The following is an 11,348-nucleotide window of genomic DNA, read 5'->3' as shown; positions in this document are numbered from 1 at the left end:
TAAAAAACACTTTGCAAATATTACCTCATTCCATCCTCAATACAACTTGGGAGGGATTACTTTTATGATGTCCATTTTATAGTCAAGCTAACTGAAGCAGACAGCAGCTTAGTGACTTGTCAGGGAGCACGTAGTTAATGTGTCAGAGGCTGAATTAGAACTCAGGACTTCCTGTCTCCAGACCTGGCACTCTGTGTGATATACTATCTAGCAATCAAGGAATGCCTAAAGTAAAATAAATAAATAAATAAATATATATATACATATATATATATATATATATATATATATATATATATATATATATATTATTCTTCCCTTACACAGATATATTAAAATTTGAAAGGGGCTGAAACCAATGAGCCACTCACAACTTCACATCCTTTCTGGGCTGAGAAATGGTCATTCAGGGTGTGAGTCTCTCAAGAATTGTTATAGGGCAAGCAACTACTAGGACTGAATGCGAAAAAGTCACAATACTTCCTTATGTCTATTTTCTCTCTCTCTCTCTCTCTCTCTCTCTCTCTCTCTCTCTCTCTCTCTCTCTCTCTCTCACACACACACACACACACACACACACACACACACACACACCAATACACACACACATGCACACACTCACAAACACATACAAAGACACATCCACACACTTCCACACATACTCACACACAATACACACATACACACAACAGGCACATACATACACCGTTTCCCATACCTCTCACCCCCCAGACCCATACACATCATAGTAATTTGCTACAGTCAGCCCTACTCTGACCCTCTCCTTAACTCTCTGAGTAACACTCATCATCAACACCAGGGAAGGAAGAAAGGGAGAAAATAGACACAAAAGTTGGTTGTGATTTTCTTAGTTGCCTTTTCTTTCTTTGTTATGCTTAAGGTCTGAGATTTTCCACACACTTTTTCTATCTCACCTACTCTAGGAATCCTTTCCTCTTAAAACTAGCGCCTTTCCTTTGTTAACTATCTCTTCTCTAGCCTGTGGAGAGCTTGTTTGTCCATGGTTGTTTGCATGTGATCTCCCTCATTAGATTGTAAGCTCCTTGAGGACAGGGAATGATTTATCTTTCTTTGGTGCCCCCAGTTTTAGCATAGTTTTTATTGACTAACATTTGCTTTGTGAATCTGTGCCTCAGCACACTCCCAACTGGGTTGCTTTTGCTCTGTATGCTATGGCCTAATTAAAGTGTCATGTTCTTAGCAGCCCTTGTTAGTGTTGTTTCTACTCATTCAGCACTGTGATGTTACAAGCCAATTGTGATGGTTCCATTGTCCTTGATGATGAAAAAAGCTTGTATTAAAATTTTGGAGATTTTTTCCATTATTATCTGTTGTCTTCCCTACTTCATTCTTAAATGCCCTCAGGATGATTTGGCATATTTGGGTCTGTCATTAAATTCTCTGTCTTTTTCTTTCTTTCCTTCTTTCCTTCTTTCCTTTTTTCCTTCTTTCCTTTTTTCCTTCCTTCCTTCCTTCCTTCCTTCCTTCCTTCCTTCCTTCCTTCCTTCCTTCCTTCCTTCCTTCCTTCCTTCCTTCCTTCCTTCCTTCCTTTCCTTTCCTTTCTTTCCTTCCCTTCCCTTTCCTTCCTTCCTTCCTTCCTTCCTTCCTTCCTTCCTTCCTTCCTTCCTTCCTTCCTTCCTTCCTTCCTTCCTTCCTTCCTTCCTTCCTTCCTTCCTTCCTTCCTTTCTTTCTTTCTTTCTTTCTTTCTTCCTTTCCTCCTCCTTCTCCTTTCTTCTTCTCTTCTATAGGGGTTAAAGGACTTTTCCAGGGTCACACATCTAATAAGTGTCAATGAAGCCACATTTGAATTCAGATGTTCCTGACTCTTAACTGCCCCACCAAACATTCTTTAAACTGGCTTTAACCCTCTTCCTCATCTCTGATTTGTATGATTATACTCATGACCTTTCATTACTACTATACTTCCCTTATCAGCTGACTTTCCCACTCTCATCAGTGGCTCTTTCAAGCCTTTTTGGAACTTATTTCAAACCTCTCATGCTTCTTCCTCCTCCAGCTCTCAGCTGAGAACCTTGCCTCATATTTTATAGAAAAAAATGAGGCTGTTCACCATGAACTTCCTCTTTTTTCTCTCTTCTTCATTTCCTATCATTCAGGTGCTTCTACCATTTTTTCTTCCTTCACCCTGTCTCACATAATAAAGTGGCCTAACTCCTTATCAAGGCTGACTCCTCTACTTGTTTAAGTGTTCCCATCCCTCCTGTCTCTTCCAATAGATAACCCTTCTGTCATCCCCACTCTTTTGCTTATTTTCAGTTTCTCTCTGTCCATTGGATCATTTCCTACTGCTTACAAACATGTCCATGTCTCCCCTCTCCTGAAAAAAAAACTTATCCCAATTATTCCCATCCCTAACTATCATTCTATAGCTCCTCTACCTTTTGAGGATAAACTTATCGAAAAGTCAAACCATATGTGCCTTCATTTTCTCTCCTCTCGATCTCTTCTAAACCCCTTACAATCTGGCTTCCCCTTATCATTCCACTGAAACTGCTCTCTCCAAAGTTATTAATGATCTCTCCCTCTTTCTTCTCTCTCTCTTTCTTCCCTCTCTCTCTTTTTTCTCTCTCACCACATGCACAAACACATATACACACTCAAATATACATGCATATACATATACACACTCACATCCAATCCACCCAATCCAATGGCCTTTTTTCCATCCTCATTCTTTTTGACCTTGCTGCAGCCTTTGACATTGTTGATCCCTTTCTCCTTCGTTACTCTCTTCTCTCTAGGTTTTAGGGTTTCTATTATCTCCAGGATTGCTTGTTCATTTCACCAATCCTTTTCTCTCTCCTTTCCTGGATCATTATCAAGTCATGCTCTCTAACTAGAAGTATTCAGTCGTGGCCCTAGGCCCTCCTTCTCTTCCCTTCATTTGGTGAGCTTATCATCCCTCATGGATGTAATTACCATCTCTATGCTATGATTCTCAAACCTATGGAGTTTATCCCAATTTCTCTGCTGATCTCCAATCTTCCATCTCCAATTGCCTCTCAGAAAACTTAAACTAGATGCCCAGTAGATATCTAAAACTCAATATGTCCAAAACTGAACTAATTATCTTTCCCCCTAAATCCTTGTCCCCTTACCTCTTTCCCTTGAACCCATATTCCCAGTCCCTCAAGCTCACAATCTCAGACTCAACCTGGATTCATCACTATCTCTCGTCTCCCATTTCCAATTTCACCTTTGCAACAGCTCTCTAATATGCACCTTTCTCTCCTCTGACACCATCACCATTCTGATGCAGCTCCTCAACAGCTCATATTTTGATTGCTGCAATAACTCACTGAGGGGGTCTAGTTGCCTCTCCCCATTCCAATCCATCTTCCATTCAGCCAACAGAGCGATTTTCCTAAAATGCAGGTCAGACCGTATCACCACTCAATAAGCTCGAATGGCTCCCCATTGTCTCCAGAAGCAAATCCAAAATGTTTTGTTTGTCATTCACAGCCTTTCATGATTCAGTCCCCTGCTATCTTTCTAGTATTCTTCACATTCTTATTCCTCACACATTCTTCTTCAATCCAGTGAATTGGCCTCCTCTTTGTTTCATGAATGAGATATTCCATCTCTGGGATCCAGGCATTTTCTCTGCCTGCCCCCCATGCTTGGATTGTTCTACCTCTTCGACTCCACCTACCAAATGCTCTGCCTTCCTTTAAGTCGCAACTAAAATCTCATCTACTATGGGAAGCCTTCCTCAACTCTTTTTTAATCATTCCAATACTTTCCCTTTTCCTCAATTAATAGTTATCTAGTAATTGAAATTATGGATTATTTGTACCCAATCTGTGGCAGAACCTTTTGAGCTCTTATTGGTCTGATCAGCCACAGTCAGATGCACTGTACATTGACACAGACATTGTGATGTCATTTTGGTCCTCTTCAAATGGGAAGGACAACAATAAATCCCAGATCTAAATAGTTTTGTATTTCTTTGCTTAAATCTTTGTTCCCCTATTAGGTTGGAAGCAGCTTCAGGGGAGGGACAGTCTTACATCACTTTTTGTATGCCCAAGGATTAGCACAGTACCTGACACAGAGTAGGTGCTTAATAAATGTCTATCAATTGATGGAACAGCCCTTCTCGGTGGGTTTTTACAAATGAGTTTATATTGTAAGTCAAAGTATTTTTGTCTACCTTATCTCTTCCCTTGGCAAATAAATCAATCGTTTGCTGAACAAGATATTTTTTAGCTGGAAAAACATTTAAATTTTTAATTAAATTAAAATTAAACAAATTTATTTAACTTCCTTATTTTTGACTATTGACTTAAGTAAGCTTCTATATAAAGTTCCTCTCAGAGGTATTTGTGTCTTTTATTTCATTCAGATTCCATTTACCATCATCAATTATTTGTCTAAATGGGTCAGGCTGTAGCTGTCTTAAGCATGTCATATATATTTTTTCTCATTTTAATTTTCTAATATCTTTATGTTAATTTGGACATTTGCTCTAATGACTTGGTAGTATGACTATATAAAGAAACAAAAAAATGAGAAATGTCTTTTATATCAGCAAACAGTAATGTCCTGTCTATTAGAGTTTAATCATTCTCACTTTCTGTGATGTATATGATTTGTTGCTCATTGTGTGATTCTTTTCTAGAGGTATCAGTCTGAAACTTTGGTGTAGAACTACAAGTCTATTACATTCCTTCTCTCCATATTGTGTTATTCTCTTTTCACCTTTCCTCACTTTTGCATTAAAGTTTCTGAGTACCAAAATCTTTGATAGGGGAAAAAGGACTGGATCCCTGATTTCTCTGATCTAGAGTACCCCTAAATGAAGGAATTCTCTCTACCATTTCAAGTCATTCTCTTCTTGAATACTGGTACTGGAGTCAGGAAAACCTAGATCCAAATGTGGCCTCAGCTATTTACTACTTGTGTGATCCTGAGCAAGTCACTTAACCTTGGTTTACCTCAGTTTCCATAACTGTAAAAGGGGATAATAACAGCACCTATCTCCCAGGGTAGTTGTGAGGATCAAATAAGACAGTATCTGCAAAGTTCTTGGCACAGTGCCGGAACATAATAGATGCTTAATAAATGCTTGTTTCCTTCCTTCTCTGCAATTTATAAATAAATGCTGGTGGAGACACCGAGAAGGTGGCTTGCCCAGGATGTCACACATTCAGTTTCAGTCAGAGCTGATTACACCCAGTTCTTCTTGGTTCCAAAACTGGCTCTGTATCCATTAGCCCTGTTGCCACTCATATCAAAGTATCTGATTTAATTTAGAGGAGTTGATGGGGTTTTTTTGTAAAATTTCTGTCCCTCTTCATTTCAGGCTGATCTTTGGAAAGCAGACTCAGTCTATTGTTGGGACTATATTCAAACTCTTTCTACCATGGTAGAAGTTGGTGCTATTGTGATCTCTGTTTTACAGATGTGGAAACTGAGGCTAAGATAGAGAAACCCAAAGTCACACAAATATCTGAGGCAGAATTGAACTCAGACTTCACTTCCAGACTCCACTGTGCCACTTGGCTACCTTAGAGAAGCCAGGATCATCTCAAGACCAAGAACAGCAAACATCAGAGAAGAACTTTGTAGAAGCTGCTAAGACCATCTGAGGGGGATGGAATGACCTTAAGAATCTGTGACAGCTAGTTATCGATGCTGGGGATTGTAGCTGATTTCCAAGCACAGATTCAATCAATGAATAGATCAAAACAACAAAAAAAAATAGAACAAAATAATTAAACACGCATTTATTAAGCACTTACTATGTACTGTGTTAGGTGCTGGGAATACACCACAAAGAATGAGACAGTCCCTGCCCTCAAAGAGCTTACATTCTGTAGGAGGAAGGAATACAAGATACACACCAAGTAAATGCAATTTGGAAGGAGGTGCTATTAGCTCTGGGACCTCCTGTAAAAAGCAAATTTGAACTACAGCCTGAACCAGATTAAAATGTAATTGGGGAATTAAAAATAAATAATAATACAATAAAACATAGATAATATTTATATGTGGTTGTCTAAGATGTTATGTGACCCATAGAGATTCTTCTCTATGGTTTAGTGGCCCCCGTTTTTATTTGAGTTTAATACTGCTATTCTAAAAAGAATTTAGAATTCTAGGAAAGCTGGATGTGAGAGAGAATGCAGCCAGGCTGGGGGGACAATCTGTGCATAAGCATGGAGACAAGAGATGGAATATATTATGTAAGAGAAACAAGCCCACCCATTCAATGGGAGCATAGCGTGTTGTGGGAGGGGTGTATGTACCTCTGTGGGGGGAGGAGGACAGAGACAGACCAATTCAAAGAGACAGAGAGATAGAGAAAAAGAGAGATTTGGAGAGACAGGAAGGGAGGGAGAGAAGAGAGAGCAGAAGAGAGAGCCATACAGACAGAGACAGAGAGAGGGAGGAAGGGAGGGAGGGAGAGAGAGAGAGAATAAAACTTAATAATCCTGGAAAGGCAGGTTGGGATGAGGTTATTACGGGACTTAAATGTCAAAGGAATTTTTATTTGATCCTAGAGATAATAGGACGGGTGGCTAGGTTGCGCCATAGCACATAGAGCGCCAGGGAGGGAATCAATAAGATTCATCTTCTGAGTCCTAGTGGAACCACAGACTCTACCAGCTGTATGACCTTAGGAAGTCCTTTAGCCAAGTTTGCCTCAGTTTTCTCAGTTGTAAAATGGGCTGCAGAAGGAAATGGAAATCCACTCCAGTATCTCTGCCAAGAAAACCCCAGCTGGGGTCATGAAGAGCTGAAATGACTCAATAACAGTAAAGTTTCTTGAGCAGGGCAATTGCCATGGTCAGATGTGCACTTTAGGAGCAACCACTGGCAGCTGATTGGAAGATGGACTAAAGCAAGGAGAAACCTGAAACTAATTAGAGGCTATAGCAGTAGTCCAGGTAAAGAAGATGAAAGTCTGAGCTAAGAAGATGAGTGCAGAGAAGGGGAGACACGTGGAAGAGATGTTGAGGCAGAATGCACAAGATTTGGCAGCCGTTTGGAAGGGGGTAGGGAGAAAACGGAACGGAAGAATGGAGGACTTTCTAGGTTGTGACCTCTGGGTGACTGGAAGGAGGATGGTTCGCTAAGAGGAAGAGAGAAGTTTGGAAGAGGAGTGGGTTTAGGGGATATTTCATAGCTTCATAGATCTACAGCTGAGGGACCTCGAAAGCTGTCTGGGCCAACAACCTCATTTTATAGATGAGGAAACTGAGGCCCTGGGAGGTTAAAGGACTTCCTTATGGATAAACAGTAATGTGAGTAGAAATCAGAGGCAGGTCTTGAACTTAGACCTTTAGATCCCACCATATCTCAATGCCACCAGAATAACTTCTGTTTTGCACATGAGCTTAGATGCTTGTGGAATATCTAGATTGAAATGTCTAAGTGAGCAGCTGGAGCTCGAGAGAGAAAGAGAGGGCTTAGGGGCGGAATTATAGATCTGGAAACTATAAGTGTAAAGATAAAAAACTGAAGCCAGGGGAGCCCATGAAGAGAGATGGAAACAGAGACTCAGAGACAGAGGCAGAGATGGGCAGGGAGACAGAGAAATATAGAGACAAACAGACAGAAAGAAGGGAGACAGAAATGTAGAGAGACAGAGAGAAATTCACAGTAAGAGAAACAGACACAAAGAAAGGGGGGAGACAGAGACAGAGACAGAGACAGAGATTCAGAGAGAGAGAGAGAGAGCAAAGAGATAGAGACAAAAAGACAGAGATAGAGATTCATAGAAAGAGAGAGTGGGAGAGATACAGAGGAAATCTCTGTCCAGGTCCTCATTGGCAGGCCCTTCCATTTGGGAGCTCCTTTGATTCTTGGGGCCATTTAAAGGAACAGATAGTCTTTCTCCTGCCCCATGGTTGGGGAGGTCCTACTGTGCTTAACAAATGTTTACAGAATGGAACTGAATTGCTGTCTGACCCATCCTGTATAAGGTGGTTTTGTGGGTCTCCCCACTTCCCACCCTTCCCCTTTCCCACAACCCGCAAAGAACTCCAGCTGGAGGGCCTGCGGGCAACAGGCAGAAAAAGCCCTCCAGAGAGGCAACGGGAGGCAGCCTGTGTGTGAACCGGGTTTATTTACAGTCAGTAATAAGCAAAATAAATATTCTCAAAGGCTGAAACTACAGGAAAGAGAAAAGGAGAGTGGTATCAGCCTAGGCAGTGGGTGGGGAGGATCACGGGCCTCAGCCCAGCTCCTCTCCCACTGGGTGAAGACCAGCACGTGTCCATCATGTTTAGGGGAACCCCAGAATGCATAGAGGTTTAGTGGGCTCCCGGGGCCAAGAGCAAATGAGAAAGGAGATAGGTTGGCGTGGGAGAGGAGGCTGGAATCAGATGTCTGAAGCCTCCTCTTTATATTCCTGGGAAAGGGAAGTGGGAGGGGGTCCTAGGGCCTGTCCCCCTCTGACTTCTTTACCCCACACTCCCATTCTCCTGGGACTGCAACATCAGCAGGCAGGGATTAGGGGCAGCTCACGCTTGGTTGAGGTTGAAAGACGGGATTTGGGGAGGGGGGCAGGGGGTAGAGAGCCCTCTGGGGACTGCTGTTTCAGCAGATTGGCTCCCCCTCCCTCTGGCCTGGGAAGGGGCAGGGATCTCAAGCTCTGCTGTCTGTGGGATCTGTACCCCAACCCAAGCAAACTTCTTAGCACCACTGGCTGTGGTTCCAGATCTGGCAGCAGGTGACGGGGTGTGGACATTTCTTGGAGGATGCCCAAATCCTCATCCAGGAGAAGGCCCAGAGAGTCCAAGCAGGCCAGAGCTGGGGCTCAGTGATGGGGGCTCATGTCCTCCATGCCGACCCTGCCCCACACGCCCACCACAAAGCTCTCGATGTCACACTCGTTGGCCCCTCGCACAATTCGGAAGTATCCATTCTCTCCCCAGGTTGGGCCCCACGAATTAGCTGCCGTCTGTTAGGAAAAAGGGGGGGTATGAAGAGAGCAGGGGAGAGGGATCCCTCATCATAAGCAGGCCTTCCACTGCTGGACCAGCAGCTCCCCAATGGAAGGGCCGTGCCTCCCCTCCACTCCCCATCTAGGGCGTCTCTGGGTCTCTCCCCTCCTGCCTCCCAGGACATGTTGGGACTCACCCAGTATTTCAGCTTCTGTCCATCAGGCTGAATTTCTTCTCCCCACCTTTAGGACACAAGAGGGGAGTTAGAGCAAGTTCACAGAATATCAGCTGGAAAAAGTCCAGCCATTACCCAAAGGAGAACACGGAAGTCCAGAATGGGCAGGGACTGGGCCTGGGTCCCACAGCAAGACCTCGGATTAGAAGCCAGATCTTATGGCTCCCAGGCCAGGGGCCCTGAGCTACACTGCCCACTGCCCTCCCCCAACTCCAGGTCTTCAGCAAGGCCTCCCTAGCCTCCCCCTTTCCTCAATCCTCAGTTACCATGGTGACTGGACTTGTTGACTACCAGTCTGGCTTTCCTCCTGGAATGTTTCCTGCCCTGGGGGTCACCCTTTCCCCCTCCCCTTCATGCCCTCAGATGTACCAGGAAGGGGAACAAACCATTCCTTGCTCGTGCCAATGGAAGAGGGCAGAGCCCAAGAACAGCATTTGGAGTCAGACTCAGCTCTGAGTTCCAGCTTCCTCCTGTGTCCATTAGGACAGATTTCTCATCTCTGCTGGGCAGGTATGGACATGGCAGAGTCTGACAGGAGGAGGAGGGGGCCCTGTCTGCCCTCCCAGCTCCACTGCTTTCATAGCAGCCTAGGAACTCTCAGACAGAGCCTGCTCCAATGGCCCATCTTACAGGTGGGAAGACTGAGCCTCAGAGAAAGGAAGGTCTGGACCAAAGTCCAGTCAATAGCTGAACCGGCATTGGAGTCCAAGTGCTCAGATTCTAATTGTGGCCCCTTTTGGAGCCCATGTTGCCCAGAAATCCCTTCTCACCCCGTGATTTTGACAGAGTGAGTCCCATGCTGGCGGTAACGTTCAGGCTTCCCCAGACTGGCCGGTGTGTGCTTATAGATCCCACTCTTGTATAAGAAGAAATCTTCATGCACTTCCATGATGGCTGTGGGCACAGGAGCGTCTGATGGGCACCTGCTCAGGGCATCCATCAGGGCATCCCTCTATACCCAATTACCAAGGATCCTTCACAGCTTCTCACCCTTTCCCCACCAAGCCCCGTCTCCCACCAGGGCTAGTGGTGGGGACGAGGTTCTGCCCTAGGCTGCGACAGACAGGCTGGTGGCCCCGGGCTTCCACACCACCCATTCGTACAAGCTGGGCACGGGCACGGCCTGGGGGCTACATGGTCTCTCAAGGAGGGGGGTCTGCTGAGAGTTCTGCCCAACAGGTCTGGGGCACAGAGCCCTTCCCAACAGGTGCGGATGAGGGGGAGCAGCTGTCTCAGGATGAGATAGGATTTCCAAGGTCTTTGCCAACTCCTGAGCATGGAAGCCAGGGCGAGGGAGGGAAAGGAAGAAAGGGACAGAGAGTAGAGGGTGCGGAGGGGAAAAGCCTTTACCTTGGACAGGCCCATTTTCCATCAGTTCCTTCATGATGTCTTTCTCCTAGGGAATGTGTCAAGGCTGTCTGAGGGGTCCTTAGAAGCCAGACCCCCCCCCTCTTTCCACACCAGGTCATGCCCTTGCCTGGGCTGCCCTGCCCCAGAGTGGCTCCCACCTCCCCTCCCCACCCCATCAGCCCCCAAGCCCAGACTCTCACATGGGAGGAGAGGCGATAGGGAGGTGTGGCCTGGTAAATGTGGTTTGAGTGGGTCTGGCTGTTGGGGCAGGGGGCAGTGGCCTGGCGTTTGCCCCGGCCCATGTGGCGACTGCGCATCATGCATGGGGCCGCAGGGGCTGCCCCATTGTGATCCCCCGCAGAGAAGGGGTAGCAGTTGTTGGACACCAGCCTGTGAGGAGACAGTGGGGAGGTGGGAGGTGGGAAAGAAGGTGAAGGAAACCCCTGCTCAGTGGGACAGGCTGGCCTCTTAGGTGCCTTCTGCCCCTCCCACCTCCTCCTCAGGGGCCAGCATCCTCTCCTTAGAATTATCCCAGTTCCTCCTCTTATCCTCCCCCATCCTCCAGAAGCCATGCTCTTGGACTCCCACTGGGGTCCCTTTCTGCACCACCCAGGGGCTCCCTCCATGCCCACATTCTCACCCACGGCGACGCAAGAACCACCAGGCCCCATCGAGCCGCCCGCCCCGGCAGCCGTGCTGATTGTGGGTGTTGCAGGACAGCAGGTTCTGAGGGGACAAGGCTGGGCTCATGTGACCCATGGAATGGATGGAGATACGGTCTGAGGCCACGGCTGGAGAGAGGAAGAGGGCAGGGAGAGGTAGCCATG

The 11,348-nt window shown here is 45.7% G+C and overlaps 1 protein-coding gene across 2 annotated transcripts in view; it reads right to left on the bottom strand.

Moving 5' to 3' along the window:
* Nucleotides 1-5,756: 5,756 nt before the first annotated feature.
* TINAGL1 (tubulointerstitial nephritis antigen like 1) overlaps nucleotides 5,757-11,348 on the bottom strand; it is a 13,970-nt gene continuing 8,378 nt past the window's right edge. For both annotated transcript variants that reach the window (XM_074305261.1, XM_074305262.1), the window contains exons 7-12: nucleotides 11,162-11,312; nucleotides 10,722-10,911; nucleotides 10,522-10,567; nucleotides 9,942-10,065; nucleotides 9,133-9,178; nucleotides 5,757-8,953 (exon numbers count right to left, since the gene is read on the bottom strand). In XM_074305261.1, the coding sequence (XP_074161362.1) occupies nucleotides 8,810-8,953; nucleotides 9,133-9,178; nucleotides 9,942-10,065; nucleotides 10,522-10,567; nucleotides 10,722-10,911; nucleotides 11,162-11,312 (701 nt within the window). In that variant the 3' untranslated portion in view covers nucleotides 5,757-8,809. The remainder of the gene's footprint in view (nucleotides 8,954-9,132; nucleotides 9,179-9,941; nucleotides 10,066-10,521; nucleotides 10,568-10,721; nucleotides 10,912-11,161; nucleotides 11,313-11,348) is intronic.

Source organism: Sminthopsis crassicaudata, chromosome 3 (genome assembly GCF_048593235.1).
Source record: "Sminthopsis crassicaudata isolate SCR6 chromosome 3, ASM4859323v1, whole genome shotgun sequence".
Taxonomy (NCBI): domain Eukaryota; kingdom Metazoa; phylum Chordata; class Mammalia; order Dasyuromorphia; family Dasyuridae; genus Sminthopsis; species Sminthopsis crassicaudata.
The sequence above is the reverse complement of the archived record's forward strand: the minus strand, read 5'-3'. Positions and strand labels throughout refer to the sequence as shown.